The 22,904-nt window shown below is 29.8% G+C and overlaps 3 protein-coding genes across 3 annotated transcripts; all 3 read right to left on the bottom strand.

The window, feature by feature from the left end:
• Positions 1-1,011: 1,011 nt before the first annotated feature.
• LOC137832577 (small ribosomal subunit protein eS6) lies at positions 1,012-4,080 on the bottom strand. Its single transcript, XM_068640803.1, has 6 exons — positions 3,941-4,080; positions 3,796-3,860; positions 3,395-3,452; positions 3,178-3,286; positions 2,050-2,322; positions 1,012-1,518 (listed from the first exon to the last, which is right to left on the bottom strand). Exons 1-6 carry the CDS (start codon positions 3,944-3,946, stop codon positions 1,280-1,282), a joined length of 750 nt encoding a protein of 249 aa, XP_068496904.1. The 5' UTR covers positions 3,947-4,080; the 3' UTR covers positions 1,012-1,279.
• Positions 4,081-9,931: 5,851 nt separating this feature from the next.
• Positions 9,932-11,016, bottom strand: LOC137832569 (VQ motif-containing protein 4). The gene is made up of 2 exons (XM_068640794.2): positions 10,889-11,016; positions 9,932-10,747 (listed from the first exon to the last, which is right to left on the bottom strand). Exon 2 carries the CDS (start codon positions 10,743-10,745, stop codon positions 10,122-10,124), a length of 624 nt encoding a protein of 207 aa, XP_068496895.1. The 5' UTR covers positions 10,746-10,747; positions 10,889-11,016; the 3' UTR covers positions 9,932-10,121.
• Positions 11,017-19,414: 8,398 nt separating this feature from the next.
• Positions 19,415-22,629, bottom strand: LOC137832578 (eukaryotic translation initiation factor 3 subunit D). Its single transcript, XM_068640804.2, has 2 exons — positions 20,824-22,629; positions 19,415-19,693 (listed from the first exon to the last, which is right to left on the bottom strand). Exon 1 carries the CDS (start codon positions 22,516-22,518, stop codon positions 20,827-20,829), a length of 1,692 nt encoding a protein of 563 aa, XP_068496905.1. The 5' UTR covers positions 22,519-22,629; the 3' UTR covers positions 19,415-19,693; positions 20,824-20,826.
• Between the last annotated feature and the right edge of the window lie 275 nt (positions 22,630-22,904).

Consider the following 22,904-nt stretch of genomic DNA (forward strand, 5'->3'; position numbering starts at 1 on the left):
TATTTATGTATGTGGTTCCTTTTTCGAAGTCAAAAATTTGTTTTAGATTTTTTAGTTTAAATTTGTTATATTTTAAAATATAAAGAATAAAATTATAAGAAAATGTATACACAACGGGATTCTCTTTATATAATCTTACATATGAGTCACTGTATTCAAGTGAGCAAGCTAAATCAAAATGTGACCTAGTTATGAACTACTTCCCAGGTAGAAAATGAATCATCAAATATAATATGAAGTGTTCATATATAATGATTCTGCACTAATTGTCTTATTTTGATTTTAGGTTTATGTTATGCTAGCAATATTCTCGTAACACAGATTTTTTTAATTCAGTTTCAAATGTTTAACAAAAAAAATAAAGTTTTACTTATATAATTTCATTTGAATTTTTTTTTGTAATTTGAAAATTTCTATGCTATGATATCAAATTTAGATCAGCTAACACTATTCAAGTTACAGAAAGCATGCTTATCGCTGACCTCCTACGAACGCTAGAGAAACTGGTGAACAGAAATATAATATGATTATCCATTTGCAGATATCAATGCCTAGCATTTCAATGGCTGGTTAATAAATATTAAACAATAGATAACAAAGTGAAAAGTTAATCTTTCTTGCAATTTCATGATAGCTACTGTATAATGCAAAGCAGTTAGGAAAGTCCTATAATTATCAAAATGAATAAAAATACCAATTCCACGCAAAGTTCAGTCGTATCGTCCATCTCTAACGAGTTTACAGGGATCCACTCCAATTGAAAGATAATTTTAATCTACATAATTTTAAAGGCTTTTCTACACAATCTTTTTTAACCGTTAACAAGATTATAATGGTTCTTCTAGATTATTTTTCGCTGTAATATAGCAGAATCTCACTACTTACAACAAAAAATGATAAAAAGATCTTTCAGATTTGCTATTGTTACTAAACTAACATGCTCTATAGCTAATAAAGTGCTTGCATGATAATAGAGTAATGTTTTGAGAGATAATTCAAAGGCTATAATCCTTTTGCAACCCTTCTCTTCATTAAGGCATAAACAATAAGGACAAGCATTCGGTTGGGGGAAGGAAAAATATGACAGTATAAATATCAACTTCAAAAGGTTACTAATTTCACCGAAAAAAAACAACTCCATTAAACTGTCGAACAAAACATAGAAGAAATATTAAAAAGTATTTGAATAGCAAAATAGAAACATACCAAAAAAAGGTATCATGAAATGACACTATCAAAAACTAGAGCGAAGCTTAAACTTCATCTGTCTGAAAGAAGCTTATGCTGTGGCAGCTGGTTTAGTGGCACTGGAAAGTTTTGATCTTCTCTTGGCCAAGCTCTCACTCCGGCGTTCTCTCTGCTCCTTCAATCTGGAGGCCAGAAGTTTCTGGTACTCTGCTGCCTCTGATTTTGCTTTAGCAATTCTCTTCTTCTTATCTGCGATCCTTGCTCTCTTTCTTTGGAGGGTTAGGGGAGTGACCAGACGTTGTATTTTAGGAGCCTTGCTCACCTTTTTCCCTGCAACCAAAATATGTAAACGAATTACAATCACAACTTCCATATCCAGGTCATTTCAAACAATAATCTTAAACATAAATGGGCCCTCTGTCAAAAAAATGTACAAAAATATACTCAAACCAAAACTATACATTTTCATCTAAAAGAATGAAAAGTGATAAAATATAGGAGTTACCTCTTCAGCTCGCGCTAATATTTTAAACTTTTCAAAAAGAACGATGTGAAAAGAACACATTTATATCAAAAGTCCTATTTTTATACACACAGCTCCTTGAATGGATAATTTAGATAAATTCTTGCAGCAAACAAAGTATAAACTACATAGAGATATAAATTCAAAAGTAACTTTCATAAACCAGAACAGCTCTGTTAATGTACTCAACTTCAAGCTAACAAATTTGATAAATTCAAACTTGGATGCAGAAAAAAGCAGCAGTAAACATTACAGGTTATAAAAAGGTTAAGCTTGTAATTTATTCGTAAAGACAGCATAAAGCTACGTAGAACAGTTGCAAATAAAATACACATTACCAGCTTTAGTTGTAAATGTTCTCCTATATGTGTTGACATACTTCCTGACATCATCATCCTTAGACAAGTTGAACAGCTTGCGAATTTTGGAAGCTCTCTTTGGACCCCTCATCCTTGGCTTTTCAACATCTGTCAGGCCTGGTAAATCATTTTCACCCTTCTTTACAATTACCAAATTCAAAACAGAGAGGTCTGGGCTGACAATGCACCCACGAACAGACTTCCTCCTGCGCTCTCCATTGCGCCTTCCATATCCACGGAAACAAGGAGTTCCTTCTCATGAAAGCAATGAAATGAAACTTGACATCAGACCACAAATCAATGTTGCAAAACTGACAGTATCTCCAGAACAAATATGTACGATCTTACATAAAAAAAATTCAAACAACACGAGTTATTAAACAAAGAGGTGTTATGTCACACACAAAGGAATTTACAAAATATTCAAGGCCATATCCAACCCAAATACGAACGTGAGTTGAAAGAATGTGACTAATAGTTCCGTCTTATGTACCACGGATACTGACACAAACACTGAACACCAGACACGAACACTTTGACACATGTAATTTCCAAAATATAGGATACATATTTATATATTATTTAAATTGACAATCAAGATTTATGAGAACAAAGTTAATCAAATATAACAAAAATGAATCTAATTGATATATCTAAAATCTAAAAAAACAAGAAGTGAATATAATTCATTTAAGGCATTTCATCCCTTTCTTGATCATCATCATTGAAAAATACACTTTACTTTAAATTCATTTAAAAACAAATTAACAACTTTAAAAAACTTCATATTATATGAACATATGATAAGAGATTAAATAAAAACATTCTCAATAATACATATATAATCCCCTTATTCATTATCTATATGATTTGTTACTTATTTCTATAATCATAATAGAAACTTATACAATAAGTTTGAATGCTAAGAAAATCACTGTATTTGTCCGTTTTAAAATTGTAATGGAGACCCAAAAAATGTATTTGAATTGGACACTTGACGGATATGTTTTGTGCACAGGGATACACCATTTAAGAGGTGCGTCCAAGCTTCATAGCTTGAGACATATTCGTAATCAACCCAAACAAAAGAATTTCTAATGGTCAGACCTCTGTGCAGCAGGAGACGAACACGGCCAGGGGTCAACACTCCCTGCTTCATTGGAAATCCTTGCTTATCACATCCTCCAGTGATTTTGAAGACATAGCCTTTGAATTCCTGAAAGCAGCGAAACAAATAATGACAATAGATCAATAATTGATCAATGTTTATCAGGAAATTTCAGCAGATAACCGATCTACGGAAGGATTCCAGCCAAAAAACTACCTCGCCCAAAGCATCACCAAGAACCTCTTGAGAGATCCTCTTGTCCCAAAATGCTCGTCTGCAATTTAAAGCCAAATCACCGTAACATAAAAACACGACTCAAAATCAAACAAAATCCAGCAACACAGATTCCCACTCCATTCATTAATTTGTCACGCATAAAATAAATGTTACAAGACTTTTCAATTACAAGTTACATAGCCCAGTAACACAGGGAACACAGTTTCTTCAAATAACGAAAACTAGTACATAAAAAAAAATTTACAACTCCGTTATAGCGTTTCAACGTAGAAAATTGGTAAAATTACAATAAGGGGAAAAAATTAAAATTATGACATTAATCATTCCTTTCTTCCTAACATCGCAAGCAACGGAAATTAAAATGGTAAAGAATAAATTACAGCTTAAGGTCGTCATCGATTTCCAGCTTCTTCTGACAACCGGTGGTCGGATTCGCAATGTTGAACTGCAAAAGTTTTGAACGGTAAAATTTAGTCCTAATCAAGAAATCAAAGCAGCAAGCAAATTAGGGTTTCAGAGATAAACCTTCATCTTGAAATCTGGCTCCGAGTCTCTGTGTCAGCGTCGCAGCAACTGAGTGAAAGAATAGAAGAAATTAGGGTTTTTACTTTTCTTCAGTGAATAATTGGGCCTGACCAGCCCATGACCCGAAATCTAACGTTTAGTCTTTATTTTTATTTTTTCCTTTTCCCAATTTGTGTCTTCGTTAAATCATTTGTGTTTTCCCATTTAATGATTGGTCCAATTTTTAAAATATTATTTCGAATATTTTTATACTTCTTTTTTTTATTTTATTCCTCCCTCGTTATCACACCTTTATTTTTAACTATTTTCTTCAAATTGTCTCGGTGATTCTTCTTTCTCTCTTTCTTTAATTAAAGTGTGTGTGTTTTTAATTTTTTTATATTAATTGATAAATTCAAAATTACAGAAACAAATAATTCCATACCATATTTTAGTAAAAGAAATATGGTAGAATTTTTTCCTTTATTCCCAAAATTATAACTTTAATAAAAGTAAAAAAAAAAATTATTTAGTTCCCCAGCATATCTTATTTTGAACCACAATTAAAACACCAAATGACAATATTTCTTTTAATAAACATTCTTCTAATTAAAACACCAAAGGGTGGCTTGTTTCGTTTCTACTGATGCTGGTCATGGTGGCTGAAGCATCTAATTCAATCGATGAACTGACACTAATTAAATTTATTATAGACGACTATGAATTCTTTATGACCTTCTTGTTAGAATTTCATTTCATGAATCTTTACGTAAATTTCAAACTATAATTACATAATAAAACTAAATAAAAAAACATCTATGATTTCTCTCGTAATTTAATACTGTAATGTCAAATGATGATATTGCATATTAATCATTTGAAATTTTAAATAAATAAAATTATGAACCATACCAAATTAACTACATGCATTGATTCTAAAAGTGAATACTTGTTAAAATGTTATTAAAGAAAATGAACATTCATAACAACTATATTTCTTTCTACTCTCTCAAATTACATGATTATACAGTTGGTTTGGTCCGTTGCTATGAAGTTACATGTTGGATCAAAAAATAACACAAAGATCTTATGTGAGACGTGTCAAGAAAGTGCTAGAATCATTCCACATTCCGGTAATACCATTTTTTTCCCATGTTCTCTTAAAATTTCATAATTTCTCAAAAACAATTTCATTTTTAAAAAGTGTTCTCTTAAATAATACTAACCAACAGCTCCTACAAAATTTTATTTAGCTGAACAATTCATTCATATTTACAGCTAAACATAAAGATGTCATATCTCTTTATTTATAAGTTTGAATTTAAAGAAATAATTACTCAATAAGAACATATCAATTAAAAATCATTTTTCACGAAAAAATGCAACTAAAATAATTATATACACCTACTTGAGTAATAGCTACTTAACGATACAACCGTCAAAACAAGTTTTGCTCGATAGATTTGTCTGCAAACGTAAGAGAAAAACTAAAAAAACTCTTTCAAGTGTTGTTCTCAAACTATAGTTTAATCATTAGGTTTTAAGAATCACCTAAACTGTACAAAAATTTTATTTTTTATCCAATCGTCATGTGGTATCTCTACAATACAAATATTTTTTTTGTAATTCAATACTCATCGTATGTGTCTTTTTATATAATTATTCTCTTTCAAGTTGTCAACTAACTTATTTTTTTAGATTTATCTTTCAATATATTTTTTTAATATGGAAACCACGACCAAACTGTAAATTACCGAAATAATCATAGCACAAAAATCATTATATTAATATTTACTAATATATTAATATATATATATATTGCACAAAAATAATAATTAAATAAATATTAATTTTAGAAATCAAAATAATTAGTTACTAATATTGACTAAATTAAAATTAAAAAAGTATTGGTAATTAAAATAATTAGTATTATTAATAAAAAATTATAAAATCATTTTTAAATTAGTATTTAACCATTTACTAACAAGATTATAGTTACTAACTACTTTATATTCTATATTAGTCTCTATTATTTTTTTAAAAATTATTTTAGAATATAAAATATTAGTATTTAAAATATTATTAGATAATTTAGATATTAATTTAAAAAATATTTTATATATTTTTATTAATAATGGAAACCACTCTAAATATCACAAATTTTGTAATTTTTAAAATATTTAAAATAGTATATAATTTAGTCAGACTAACTATTTTTTATCTCCAAATTTAATTTTTATTTAATAATTTTCTTGTAGTGATATATAATTATCATAACATAGATATAAAAATATAATCATAAATAATTATTTTAAATATTATATTAATATACATACCAAGCATAAATACTAAATGATCATTTAAAATAATATCTAAATAAAATTTAAATAATCTAAAAAGTTAATCCAACATATTCATCTTAAAATATAAACTCCAAATAGAACAACATATTCGAAATCATCTTAAATTTAAAATACAATCCAAAATCATTTTAAAATTAAAATTAATATAAAATCTTCAAAATATAAATTATTATTAACCAACATCAAAACATATTGATCTTTTGTTAATGAAGATGTTTTAATTTTGAGAGAAGAGAAATGAGAAAGAATGTGAGTTAGAATGTATAATGAAAACTCGTAGGTATGTATATAGAAGGAGTTTTTTTTTTTTTTATCACGGGTTGATGAGTTAGTTCAACTCATCATGAGTTCAACGAGGATGAGTTGGATTTGATTTTGACCCATACTAAAAATTGTAATTTTTTTTGTTTCAACTTAGTTTGAACTAATGAGAGAACGAGTTGGTTCATTGGTTTTGACTCATTGTGATAATTCTATTTGTTGTATAGTTTTTAACTCTTGTAAAAAGATGTTTTATATGCAATGTCATACAATGATAGTTCACACCACAATTATCATTTTATGCATATATGAAATGTTTCTTGCCATAATCGTATTCTTTTATATGTTGTTTATCCCATTTTAATAAACTTGGATATAACAAATTCCAATCACATTCCACACTTTTAATTGAATATAATTTATAATAAAATCATAAAATCTTCTTAGTATCATTTATAACATTATCATTTAGTATTATTTATAACTCAACATTGTTTAATGTTACAAAGGATCTAAAAGAATTCTAAATAAGTGTCAGAACAAACCAATAATATTGAAAAAAATTGAACGAACTAAATAACAATTAATCTAATATTTTAACTACCTTAATGTATTATATAAGTTAATAAGATAGGTTGTCCAACCAATCTGACAAGGTTTATTGCCTAGAAGTCAAACTATCAATGAAATACTCCAAAACATAATAATTTAAAACTTGTTCATAAATTACAAATAACTTTTTTCTAGTGAACTTGCAAGCATAATTACAGTCTCCACTTTGTATTATACTACAATTGAAGAACAATGTTTTTAACACATGTAATTAACATACAAAATAAACAGAGTACATGTAAATTATCTTGTGCTACACTTTTGTGATCTCTCATTTATCAGTCCTTTATATCTATGGTAGACAGAATTAGTTATGATCAACTATATAAATTTAATTAATACAATAGAAGTAAACAAAAAATAATTTTATTACTACTATTTTTACTTTTGTGAAATCGCATTTGGTCAATCCTTTACATTCATAGTAATCAATAATAAAAAAGAATTGGTTATTATCAACTATATAAACTTAATTAATATAATAGAAATAAACAAAAATTAATTTTATTACCATTCTTATTTGTATAAAATACATGAAGAGTTTATTTTACAACTATCAATCACACTACACCTACATTCGAAAATAATTATTATTACAAGTATAAAATTATGAATTACAATTAATAAATTAAAAACTGTGTTTACTCATAAAAAAAACATGTCCCACGACTCAATCGTTATTTTAAATTTTTGAATGTCTTACAATCGTATGACATTGCATAACACCTTTTACACCAACCCAATTCAACAACGAAAAAAAAATTACTTGTCAAATAAGTTTACTATAAAAAAACAACTTTATATTTTATTACATAAATATTAATTACATGTGTTGTGAACATTGTTACCACCTTAAAATTATTAAGAAATATCCATTTTTAATTTTTCTTGAAGTGATTGTTTTAAAAAAATGTAATATTGGTTTGAAAATGATATAAAGTTGGTAAATAGAAAGATGTAAAGTGAAGTGAAGTTAATTTGAGTTAAAATAGATATTAAAGAGGATCCGATTAAAGTTAGTGTGTAGCTAATATTAGAGATAGGAGGAAGTGGAGAGAGAGATAGAGTGAAAGACGTTATCCTTGAAGTTCTGTGAGGGCGCAATAAGGTGGATGGATTTTTGAAGGAGGGCGATGACTAATACGTCAAATCAAAACATGCCACATGTGAGATGTTTTATATTTTTTGCCCCAAACTGATTGCGAGAGGGAAATAGAAATGGAAGATGAGCTTCATAAAGGGGTAAGCAACAAGGGTTTGGTGCCACTGCACATGTTAAGTTTCAAACTCTCAATAAATGCACCACCAACCATGCCTTCAAAACTCCTCTTAAGTCATATCAATAGCCTACAAAAACCAACCACACCTTCACTTCTCTTCTCTTCTTTTCTTCCCTATCATCATCACAACCCCTTCCCTCACTTTCCCATGTCCCCATTCACTTCAATTCTGGTCTCCTTTCAGTCAAAAACCTTAATTAAAATATTCAAACAAAGACCCACTCTCTTCGCATGATTACTTTTACGCCTGTCCAATGCTCAATGGGGTCCCTACCCTTCTCTCAACACTGCAAAAACCAAACAAATAATTAATGCCTCAAACTCTACTTCTCCACTCACTCCACAACCGGATATTTATTGCTCTCATCTAATTATCATCAAGCAACTTTGACTTCTTATTAATACACAATAACTAATGCCATCTTTTCTCAATCCATGTACTACCCTCCCACATCACAATGTACTTTCCTCCATTTCTAATTCAAAACATTTCCCACACCAACTAGTACACCACCACAAAAGACACTGATCAATGATTCACCAAGCTCTTTTTTTTTTCTTATCTATTTTCATGTTTGGATTTATTGTATTTTTGAATTTGACGTTGAAACCCACGTCATGTGAAGCACATAGTATGTGAAAACCACTAGATGGATGCTTACAACACAAGCAGCACATATGATGCCTATCATCATCACCATCATCACATCTCTTGGGATCTTTCCCTCGTTCAGAAACACATCACACGGGTCAAGATTCCTTCCCCATTCTTCTACGCTTTCTATGACAGCTAACCCAAAGCTGCCTTTGCAATTAGATTTTTCAAACCAACACCTCTCTTTTTCTCACTCTAGTTTCTTCCCTAAACACCGTACTTAGTACACACTGCATTATTAATTTTGCTAATTATGAATAGCATCTCTAATTATAAATGCCCCCAGTTTCCCTTCTCTCCTTCAAACAAAGTGTCAGACCTTGTTTGACTAAACATCCAAACTAATTTTCTCTGAGGACCTTTCTTCATTTAAAATTTCCAACTTTTTTCAGTGTACAGTGCCCATGATCAAGTTACAGGCAAGTGGGTCTCTCTAAAATTAATAAAATAATCCAACACAGATATCGAAACACTCAACCAGTTGAGTTTACAAATGTGGCCAAAATTAATTTGGACACACATTTCAATTCAGATCAATAATTTAAAATTAATTTCATTATTTACAGTTTCACTCACCTTTAACAAGCATTAAAGTTTAACTGCGACAACAATAATTAAACGATTTACCTCTGAAAGAAAAAAATGCAGCAGAAAAAAGAAAGAGGAAACCAGAGAGTAGATGAATCACAATACATCCCACAACCGTAGCTCATTGCTACAACTGATAAAAGTTTAATCGTGTTAAAGTCAACTAAAATTGACATTCTCGAGTTGAACCTTTTTTTTCCTGGGTGAAATTAAACAACCTTGTTGCAAACGAAGGAGAAAGAAAGAGTGGAGATTGGGGGAAAACGGCATAATTTATACATACAATTAAAGCAGAATTATTCCCTTCTCTCGATAAGCATTACAAATTCTTCGGAAACGGATCCCTCAACCGGCATGAATGGCAATAATAAAGGAGAAATTACATAAGAATCTTACAGAAAATCCGAAAGGGAGCAATAATAAAGAAAAGAAAGAGAAGCGATTCAAGAAGCAGCGGTAGAAGAAGAAGAAGAAGGACCTGAGGCTCTGGGAGAGGTGGTGGGGAAGAGAGGGAGCAAGCGAGGTTCGGCGTCTCTGGGAGTAGAAGCAGGCGAAGGGTGCAAGAAGAAACCCTTCTCTTTGATGGCTTTATCTTCAGCTTGAGAGTCGAGGGAAGGGGGTGCGTTGGATCGGTCGAAGGGGTCGGGTATGAGGGGCGTGACGGGGCTGAGGACGAGTGCGGGGAAGTCAAGGATGCTGGGGGAGAGCATGTCGGGTTTTCGAGGCGAGAAAAACGAGGTGAGGGGGTTGATGTTGAGGTTGTTCTTTAGGGAGTTCGTCCTCCGCTCGTACAGCTTGAACTGCTGCTTCTTGTTCGGAACGGATTTCATGGGCGGGATGCTGTGGGTCGGGTTCGCCACGGGTTTCGAGGACGCTTGTTTCGCTGTCTCCGAGGACCCTGTCAGCATTTGGACTACTTGCTTGAACGACGACGTGTCGGCTTGGACGAACGTTGTCGGGTACGGGCTCCCGGGTTCGGATCTAGCAACGGGTTTGGGAGATTGCAGCCCCTGCCATGGTTTCTGATTCTCATGCTGTCTTGGGGATATAGAATGATTTGAATCCATGGCTGAAATCAGAGAAAAAGAAGAAGAAAAAGAAAAAAGAAAGAGATGAGTGAGTAGACAAAAGTGAAGACTATATCAGACTTTTTCTTTTTCTAACTTTGTTTTATTTTGTTTAAGAAAGAAATGAAATGTGTCGTATAGACCTTAGATTCTTCTTCTTCAACTCCGCTCCCTACGCGCTATCTACCTCTGTGTGCTACACTGCATTCACACTCATTACTCATAATATAATACAAATACGTGACATGCAAAATCGGAAACTCTTTTTTTCTCTCTTCATAATCATTAACACCTGTGTCTCTTCAATTGCAACTTATTATCTATTAATTTCCTTTTCTTCTAAATTTCAATTCAAACAAAAATATTTCATTTATATTAATTAAGACTATTATTAAATTCATTTATATTTTTTTAATTGCACACAACGAAAATTATATTGCCTAATCTTCTTTCTTTCTTTCTTTCTATCGTATACTTTTCTTAGAGCTGGTCTTCAAACTTCACTTTAAATGTATTTTTAAAATGATAATGTTAAATAAGATTACATTAATCGAATTTCATTTATATTTCAATTCATTCAACATTAAACGTGAACATATTTTACATTTGGCTACAGAGGAACATTTAATAGTAGTAAAGAATTTTATAATAAATTATACATTTATATTAAATTATGTTTAATGTTATATCTACAGTTAAAACAAAATTTTGAGATTTAATCTGTCAGATTATTACACGATTTAATGCAGAAATTGCAACTGAAACTATTTTTTATACATATATCAACTATATTTAATAAGTTAAAATTAAATTGACTGAATTTTTTAAAAAAGTTGTGAGCAATAACTGTTTTTGTATTTTAATTCAATTTATAATGTTAAATTAATAAATTGAAATAAAAGTTTTCTTGTCACACTGTGTCTCTGTTTTGGTAAAGAAAATATTTATTAAGTAAGCATCATTAATTGGCTTTTTATTTTTATATATTTATTATTCAAAATACATCATTCATTGTTTTGTAATAAAGAGGACAGTGAAAGGAAAGAGAATATGTTCTGGCTCATTTTTTTGTATTCATCTTTGCTAGAATAAGTTTTTTTATTCTGGAATCAAATAAAATAAAAGATACTAAATAAATTAAATATAATTTTTTAATTTTTCTGATTTTATCATACCAAACCCAGACATGAATCCTCTCCGCCCAATGTTCCTTCCAGTTGTCATTCTACAATGTCCTTCTAAATAATTTTTAAATATTAAAATATGTTTTTAATTTCATTTATAAATTTTATTGTTTAGAACAAATTTCAGATAATAATGGAAAAGTTTCAAACTGACCAAAGACTTAGAATATATGCTAAAAATAGTATTTTAATGACTGATACAGACAAAAAAGGAAAAAAAAGATATATTAAAATCAAATTAAATTTGCCACTGTCTTTGGAAAGAATTTTATAGTGATTTATTTCATTATATGGTATGACTAATTAGTTAATAGAATTATCGTTTTGGAATTCATGAAAATCCAATTTTTCCAGTCAAAATCTTAATAATATTTTCCCAAAATAACAAATTCCAGAACGAAGGAATTTTCTTTTCTTTTCAACAACAATGACCGTTGGCTAGTGCCTTAAAGTGATGTTTCTAGAATCTCAAAATATCAGTTTCATATTTTTATATTATTATATTTGAAATCATATATTTGAATTGCTTTCATTTATAATTCTTCCATTTCTCATCAGCGAATATAAACAACTACCGTGATTTTTTTTTATAAATAAAGTAATACCTTTTTAGCTTTCCAAAATAAAAATAGACTTGATAAATTACTCTAAAAAAATTGTGAAAATTCTTACAAAAATACGTAGTGTAAAAATATCTTTTAAACAACGGAATTAGTATAATATATAAGAAATGTCAGTATAATACTTAGTGTAAAAATTAACTTAGAAGTAGAAAAGGCAAACAAATGTCTATAATTTCAACAAACTCCATAAATAATTTGTATAATCTATTGAAATAAATTGTTTCTCGAAACATGACTAATGAAATGAAAAAGATATTTCTAAAAAATAGTTATGTTTTGAAAACTGAACCAATAATTGAATTGGTGAAATCATCATTTTAGGATTTATTCTTCTAACCAATACTAATAAAATAATACAAATAATTAAATAATATTAAAGAAATATAATACTATAACTTCGTAGTACTAAAAACTAAAAATAATATGTTTATGCTTTTTAAATTTAAAATACATAAAAAAAAATCAAATATACCATAATATTTAAGTTTAAGTTTAATTAATACATAACAATATTTATTGAAAATAATAAGGCTTTTGAAAAGAAAATGATAAATGTTTGACATTTTATTTAACATACAAAAATAAAAATCACAAGAAATATTGTTGACTCGCTTTGGACCCATTTTTTTTATTTTTGTACTTCTTAAATTGGATACCGGTTTTGTAGTTATAATAGGCGGAACATTAAATTGTTTCACCAATTTTGAAGTTAACTGAACGGTTATATTAATTATGATTGCAAAGAAAATAGTATTCTTAAATTAAAACATATTGGAAGATTGTTTTGGCTTTAAATATAGTAAGAGTACATGGATAATCTTATCTTCAAACAATATACATGAATATCTATACATTAAAACCACATTATAAATTAATTCGAACTTAATAATTTTATAGTATATTAAATTTATGAAACTTAAATATACTTTTTCATCCAAGCAAGGTTTGATTTCACATCTTGTAATTTTTTTCTTTGCTTTCGATTCTCAAATGTTTAAATTTTTTATTTTTTTTTTATTCTCAACACAGTATGCTTTAAGTTGTTTATATTTTTTGCCCGTTTTGTGTAAGGATAAATACATGATAGACTCTTCAATAAAAAATTATGATCTTTGTAAGAATCTATAAAATAACTATAAGTGTTATATCTTAAATGATAATTGAATATGTAAATAACTTTTTTATAAATAAATAAATAAATTATTTAAGTTTTATTTTATTAGAACCATCATTTTAACTCTTTTTTTTTCTATCTTCTCTCTAAAATTATAATTTTCTTTTATTAGTTTTACGATAAAAAATCACTATTAGACTCTTGACAATAATTTTTACAAATCTATCCTATCAAAATATTAGATATATTAAGTTCAATTTTGCCATTTTTTTTTGGGTTTTGTTTGAAACGGTTAAGTTGAGTTTCAGTATAGACGTTGCATGTGAGGTTTCTAACTTCAAGTTTAGTTCCGGTTAACTTAGAATTCTACTGATATAATTAGATTTTTTAACAAGAATATGTGGTGCATATTAAGTTATTCTTTAAACATGTTAGAGTTTGAATTCTTAATGGACTCTTGCTGAGGTAATGGAAGTTAGTTTTAGTTTCAATAAAACTCAAATGATTTTGTACTTGGATTTGATTACTCCTAAAGTGGTTTTTATTTATTTATTTTTTAATACTGATAAAAAAAACTAACTCATTTAAATGATTAAAATAAAATATTATTTTTAATAAATTATTTTTTTTAAAAAAACAAAAATAAATAAATATCACACTACAATAAAGGTGAATGAGATATGATTATTTTTTGTTGAAAAAACAATAAAATAATATTTTTTATTTATTTATGTGGGCCAGCAGGTCTATCTATCTCGTTCCGTTGTTGGCCCGTTTGGACTACAGATTATGCAGGACGGGCCATGCAGGTCGGCCCATAGTCTGCTACCAAAAAACGCGGAGTAGACTCACTAATCTAGCCCACTGACCCGTTTAGGCCCGTCCCGCATTATCATCCCTATATATATATATATATATTTTTATCTATCACACATATCTAAATAAATTAACTAATTAAATAAATTAAAACATCAAGGTCTATTCTATTTAGAAAAAAAAAGTGTATTTAATAGCAATTTTTTTAACATATTTTTATTATTTATTAAAAATAATATATTTTGTAATGAATTTTTCTTCTTGTTATAAATCTGTTAATTTAATTAATAATAAGTTATCTTTTACTCAGCATAATAAATCATTTGTAAAATAATGTTCAAAATTACTTCACTAGGCTTTGTTTAAAATGCATTTGCACAAATTTGTCCATAATAATCTTTAGAATAAAGATTAAAAAACTAAAATAATTTTCTTAGAAGTTAAAATTGATTTATATTTAACTTATTGTGTAAATGTTTCTTAATATATATTCTTTAATTTTTTTTTTTATATTTCATGGGGTCAATCTTATGCAATCCCATTAGAAGTGCTAAATAAACTGATTCATTGATCATTTAAAAATAATATGTTGGTTTCACTTAATATGATTTTAAAAAGAATAATTTAAATTTGTGTGTTTAAAAAAAAAATTCAAAAAACTTTTATTTTTTCAAAATATAATTAATATTTTAGAAAACAGTTAATTTATCCTAAAATCATTTAGTTGTTGGCTAAATAAATTCACAAAAAGAAATGACTGAAATCTTAAACTGTTCATCTCACTGAACCCATTCTGGCAATAATAAACCTAGTTAAAATACTTTTAAGTTGGATATTTTGTGTATTTGGATCAAACCTTATATATTTTATTTTAATTTATTATCTGTGTATATTTATTAAAAATAAATATTGAGAAAACACATAGATTATACTTCATAAGTTATTTTGTCAAATATACCTCACAACATATTTAATGAAGAGCCAAGTTTTGCATACAATTCAATCAAACCCAATTTTTTATTTTAATAGAAAAATAAAATAAATTAGAGTAGAAATATTTGAACCTATAACAAATTTAATGAAATACAACCTAACAGTGTCCTATAATACTAATTTTTTTTCTTAAAAAAACTATTTATAGAGAATGTGTGTGGAATGATAAGAAGAAGGTAAAGTAAAGACACGCGAGTATAATGTGAGTTGCATTTGATGGGTAAAGGATTGAAGATGGGCCCAATGCTGTGACGCATAAAGTAAAAAAGAGTCAAAAGGAGTTTAATATTTGGCATTGACTAACACAGACCAATAAAAATCATCTTCATTCATCCTTGTGCCTTGTTTGGATGTTCTGCTTCATATGGTCTTTTCACATTTGTAAAATTCCTAAACCAATAAAACATTTAAAGAAACTGTCTAAACTACCTTAGATTTTGCAACATCCTATTCATATCAACACTCTCATCTTTCTTTTGTCACAATCACAAACAACATAACCCTTTTAGCTATGCATTGGAATTCAACATATGCCACTCTTTGTAATTCTCATTCTTCTTCAACAAGTTTTGCTGGTATAAATATACAATAAAGTTGATTTATCAGTTATCTGGTGGAAAAAAGGAATAGCAGTGACAACCACCCTATAAGTAAAGTATTTAAACTTACAACAAATTAATACTTCGTTTATTTTGAATACCAGTGTTTTTTTAACAATTTGTTAATATTATTTGGATTTTCTAAAATATGTTGGTATTATATAACATATTATCAAATAGGTATAATGTATGGCTTTTTAACCAAAGTGTTGTAATTTTGTTTTGAATTTATGTAAGATCACACAATTTTTAAATATTATGAATATAGATAAATTGTGTCTGAATAACATCATATATAAAAGATTCTAATGTTAGTAGTACAATTGTGTGAGTCAATCACGACTTATCCGAATTCGTGCAAGGTGAGCATGACATCAGTTCAACATTTTTTCATTTATGGATGACAATTCGTAAATGAAACAACATATTATGGGTGGTCCCATAACGATCCAATAGCGGGTGGCATAATAGGTCAAACAAACACTCGTTAAGATAGACTTTAAATTTAAATGAACAAAGTGAACTTTAGGCCTAACTCAATCCCATAAAACCGGCTTATGGGGTGAGGTTTACACCTACTTATATACAATGAAATATTATCATCTCTAGTCGATGTGCAACAGTAATTTTTATAAATTTTTATGAAATTCATTAATTCCTACATAATTTAATTTTAATTACAAAAAATAAATTTTATTTTATTTTCTGAATTTCTTTATAAAAATGTTTGTATAAGAGCTCCATTAAAAAAAAACTAAGTGAATTTTCAGAGTTTCGTTGTGGAACAAACCTTTTTTAACAACTTACATCACCTTATTCTAAGGTTCACTTTTATTGGAATAAAATTATTTTTTGTATACAAATAAAGGGAATTGATACGGAATCTATAATTAATATATATATATATATATATATATATATATATATATATATATATATATATATATATATATATATATATATATATATATATATATATACACACACACACACACTGATGAGTCAAGAAAAAAAAGAGTAAAATTCCATTCCCATGTGTGTTTTCCCATTGAGTTTTCTTAAGTGCTTCAACTTTGCTTTTTCGTGTCTTTTCTATCAATATTCCTACCTACACAACAAGATAAGAAGATGGTAGTTTGTCATTTGGTAACTTTTTCTCCTTTTAAACACATTATTCTCAATCTACTTCTATTTCAATTTCATGGTAGTACCCTAAATTGGAAAATAAAATTTACATAAGTTAGTATGTTCTACATAAATTTAATTTTGTAATAAAAAAGTTTTATTATAAAATATATTATCTCATGTTCAAATTTCATATAACCTAGTTATATTAAAACTATTATAAGAAAATTAAAAACCTTAATATGTAGAGATTATTAAGTGTTTGCACCGGTTAAGAAGCCCAAGACGGTTAATATTACAGTTATTGGCAACCAAAAAAAGAAGAAGAAATGTGTGTGTTAAATCTAATTTGTTAAACTGTGTTTATTAAAGACATCACCTACTTATGTAATTATTAAAAAATTAACATTTTTATAACTCAGAATAAAAATTATACTAATTGGTAAAAAGTTGTATGTATTATAGAGGTGTTGGGTTCACATTATGGTCTTTTATTAATTGAAAATATAAGAATGTAATTAGATATTCTCATATATTAAGAGGTCAAGAAAATATATTTTCAGTGTTTTTTATTTCTGAGAAAATTATGTTGTCACCTTCTAAATAATTTCTATTCTTATGGGAAGGTGGTAGCTAACTAATATTTAAATGGAAGTTGTTATTTACCACAACTATCCCTTTTCACTGCATTATTCAGTCTATTTTAATTTTTAAATATTAATTGTCATTTTTAAAATATATTTATTTTTTTAAAATAAATTATTTTAAAAAATATATATTTATAGCTGGTTATAATAAAATTAATATATATATATATATATATATATATATATATATAATTCATATATATTTACGATTGTTCATTTCTATGATTTTTTTTGTTTATTAATATAATAAGGTAAAAAGTAATATTACCAAATTAAGACGTTTGATAACACAGAAGATCAAAATGATTGGAAAAAAAAAATAATAAACTCATGATTCAAATTTCTAGAAGATTGAGAGTCAAATAGATAACTTTCAAAAACACGTCAATCAAAAAAATTAATGGTATTGGTGTAAATTAATATATATGATCTTATTATTACTACTGAATGCAAATGAGGATAGGATTAATCTGAGTAAATTTTTGAGATTCAACTATTTCTCTTTTCTGTGAGTTACGTATTAGAAAAAATTATTTTATTTGCCCTTAGGAAACTTGGAGATGGTTATTTTCTTTATTTTTGTAATAACTTAGTTTCGTTATTTAGGTCTCAAGTTTCCTATAAAATTGTATCGATCTTATAATTTTTTTTTTAAAAATACAATATCTGGTCATAATGAAAAAATAGATGGATAAATAAGAATGTCTGTAAAGAGGTATATATTTATAAATATAAATTTTACAAGGAAAATTTTGCTTAAATTGTTTGAATTAATAACTTGAAATCATTTTCTGAACTCATTTTTAATTGTGATATTGTTACGAATTAATACTTGTTTTAATATAATAATTAATAATAAAAGACACCTTAAACGCAATTATATGCCTTATTACAAAGCCGGAATTATATGCCTTATTACATAGCCAAAACATAATAATAGCTCATTTGATTGGGTGTTCCAACAACTCAACATTAAAAATGAGACCTGGAAGAAGAGAAACATAGTGAAATTTCATCAAATCATGGCCCCAAATGGTGAAAGTGAACTGTCATAATCAAGGATGGCTGTTTTATGTAATCAAACGATTTATATGACCTTGGTTTGGAAAATTCACCATTACTACGCTATCTTTGGACTATAAGTAGACTTCAACTTCCACTGAAGATATTTTTCTTCATAAAACATATCAATTAATGTTGTTAACGTTGATAATAGGAATTTTATATGTGATAAGGATGATCACAAGCATATTATAAAGGAAAATTCGGTAACTCAATTTGGTATTAAAGACCTGACAAATGGTATTTATCTATTCACTAACTTAAATGAGAGAACTAACAAGCATATGTTCCTCAATTTCTTCATTAATTTACAAGTATATTGTGCAATTCATGAAGGAGATATTTTTATAATACTCCCACAATTTATGTAACTACTTTATTTTCTTATTCGACGTTGTCTATTTTTATCAGACAATTTACAAGAAATAAAGCATTGTTTTTTATACTTTTTTGATCGTTTACAATAGATAGAACGCACGATAACACACTAAACTTGCCAACATGGAAACTTGTAAACCACAAAAATAATTTAGAGCCCGATTGAGCGTATCACAAATTTGTAATATAGGAATTTGGGGATTCCACTTAAAATGCTAAGGTCTGTTAATCATAAACAGCTGTAGCATAGGATAAAAAAAACTAAAGTTCAGACTTTAAACTTTTGGTCCACAGGAACATCCGGAAGTTAATTGCAAAATTTAGGCCGACAAAGGAAGTGCTAAAGCAAACTATTGAGAGCGATCTGATCCCAAATGATCGGCCGTCAACTCCGATACATATCTGACCTGCACCGACCCCAAAAATCACACCTCATCTATGAGTAAATAATGTCAACAGAATTCAAGACTGAAATTAACACTTCTGCAACATCTAACGATATTAAACTGCAGGCATTGATTATTGATCTACAACCATTTAATATACTAAAAACCAAATAGCAAATGACAATGAAATAAGAATGTAAGATATGATACTTCGACTTCTGTTTATTCAGTAGACTCTCAGTATGTTACTACACCTGCCATTTTACAATAATTGCTTTTGCAAACTCAGTTTAAAAAATGAAATCTATTGAAACTTAAATTTCACAACTTTGATCCAAACATTTCACTAAGATGGCCACAGAGACGTTGAGTAAATATTAATGAAATGAAACTTGGAACGCCGAGGCATAGGAAAATATTGTATGAAATCTTCACATTTTAAATTAAAATTTACTTTAGGAAGAACATAGGTAGCAAAGTAACAGAACTGGCTACAAATGTCATCCTGAAGTTTTAAGGCACAGTGTTGATAACGTTTTAAAGGTATAGAGAAGAATGCCGAACCATTATCTTCAACTCAAGAGATAAATCAAACAAGTATAAGATGCATAGAAAGCTCCTACAAATAGGATCCCAAATGAGTCATACCTAAGGAAGATTTAAAATTATAATCACTAGGAATTCATGAATTTTTCTTATTTACATAGCAAAGGCATTTGCAATATTCAACCAACTTAAATGCAGCTGCTCGATTCTACTACTAGCTGTGTGACAATTATATCTTTGAACATTACTAGTCGGAACAGGAACATCAAAAGCAAATCAAGCAATAGATACTTGGATCATCAATAATATACGTACACATAAATAATAATAATAACAAGGAAGAATAAAACTGAATAGACAATTCATTTATTGTAAAAAGATATGGGCTGAAACCAGCATGCACAACTCCAAATATTAGAAAGGAAAGCTAACACACTACTATACCTCCAAAACAATTACAAAAACACCATATCTTAAAAATAAGCAATTAACCAAGAAAACAAAAAATCAAAACTTGAAGGAAGAGTCACAGAGCAGAGTACGCAATTTCTTAATCCCCATGCCACCCCCAAAAATAGGGTAAGAAAAAAATTGCATTCAATTACCTTTCAAGCTTGAACATCTACTTGCTTATCTTCCACATCATTAGTGGTAACAGTTTCTCCCCCTTCAGTACCCTCCGCCGGAGGTTGAACTTGTTCATCCTCCGGAAGTGGCTCCTCCACATAGTCATTTTCAAAGGCATCGGCCGGAACCTCATAAATTCTAACTTGAGGCTTGGATGGATCCTTCACAAGAACATACTTTCCTTCGTTCAATTTCATGCACAAATCAACTATGGACTTCACAATGCCCCACATATTTGAAGTATTCAAATTGATCTGTGCTGCAAAATCCCTGGGCTTATACCCAACCACAGCCAAAATCACATGATTAAAATGATCGCGGGGATGAATCCTAGACACATAACCCAACTTCATCATATCCGCGCTAGCCAAAAGAGCCTGAGCAGTCCACTTAGCCAACTTATTCGCATTGTTTTTAAGTTCAGTGGCCAACACAGCACCCCTCTGAGTCTCCAACTTCTGTCTCCAATCCACACCCGAATACTTAGGATCAAACTCATTCAAAGCATTCAAAGTAAGGAACGACCTCTGCTTATTCACATCAACCACACTGTGTACCTCACACCTCGCAACAAGATACATTTCATCATCAAGCTTCCACCTCCTATACCTATAACCCACAGAAGCAACCTCCTCACCCTCATTAGCAAAAGGATTAGCCTCATCAAAAGTAACCTTATTCCCATCCCTAATCAGAACCTGCTGCGAAAAATTCTGGTTGATGTAAGCAGCCTCAACGCTCAACGAATGAGCAGAGTTAATATCATCCTTAGCCTCAGGCAATGGCTCTTGGGAAGTCTCGTGAACGGAGAGCAAATCAAGCTGCGACCCATCACGCTTATCGAAGAAAAGCTTGTTTCCAACGCGCTGAACAACAATATCCCAAGAATAAACAGACCTGGGGGCACACATGAGAGTGGAGAGAATAGTGTCAGTGGCGAAAACCGTGGCTTTGTCCTCGTTTGCGAGTCTGCGTATAACAGGGTCGTCGGTGGTGGTGACTTTGAAGAAGTTCCGATTCTTGAAACGCTCAAGGCGGCGTTCATTTTTGGGTGTAATGCGATCATAGGAACGATCGTAGTATTCGAGAGCACCGCAGAGGAGAAGGTCTTCAGGCTCGGGAACAGTGAAGGAGAGCTTAGAGAACGTGGAGAACGGGATCTGGTCGTGCATGTTCCATTCCGGTTGGATATCCACAGAGGATTTGAAAACCGCGGCTTCACGGCGGGGCGCATTAGGGTTTGAGCGGTTCATGTGGTACAGCCTATCGCGACGCGCGCGTTCCTTCTCCTGTTCACGTTTTCGTGCCTCGACCTCCTCGTCGCGGCGCTGTGGAAGCTGACGCTGCTGCTGGAAACGCCACTTAGGGCCAAATTTGGGGCGCGGCGGAGGCTTGCCGTCGACGAGGCGGAACGAGGCGTCGTCTTCGGCGGAGGCGGGGAAGGAGTCGTCGTTGGTGAAGTCAAAGACGGAGTCGGCGGGGTTCTTAGAGCGGGTCGGGTTGTTGAAATTGCGGGTCCAGTCCGCGATGCGGCCCAATTTGTCAGAACGGGAGAAGGGGGCGAATGGGACGTTGAGAGGAAGGTTGCTGCTGCCGCCGGCGGCCCCGGTTTCCGGCGGGCCCCACCCATCGGAGTTGAAAGGAACGGCTCCCACATCGAAAGCTTTTCCCATTGGCGCAATGCAAAGTGTTGAATCTGAGGAACAGATTGGTGTCCTCTGTTAGCAGAAGACGAGTGAGAAACCCTAATTCCGCAAGCACCTTTATACTCTGTTTTTGTTACTTGTTTACCCTTACCAATTCTTTTATTTACTTGTAGTATGTCTAGGCTGGGCTTGGAACTATACACCCTTAGTTGTTTACTCTAATTATTTATTGGACTTAATTGATTTTAGGGTAAGTTATCATGGGCTGTTTCTTCCTGTATTTCTATACATTTTTTTATTTCTAAAAAATATTCCTATATTTTGGATTACGTAATTTAAAAGTCTTTTTTTAAATTCGTAATTAAATTCCGGATTATGTAATCTCAAAGTCCTTTTTAGTTTTTAGATTATAT

This window comes from Phaseolus vulgaris, chromosome 6 (assembly GCF_051622355.1).
Source record: "Phaseolus vulgaris cultivar YP4 chromosome 6, ASM5162235v1, whole genome shotgun sequence".
In the NCBI taxonomy this organism is placed as follows: Eukaryota; Viridiplantae; Streptophyta; class Magnoliopsida; order Fabales; family Fabaceae; genus Phaseolus; species Phaseolus vulgaris.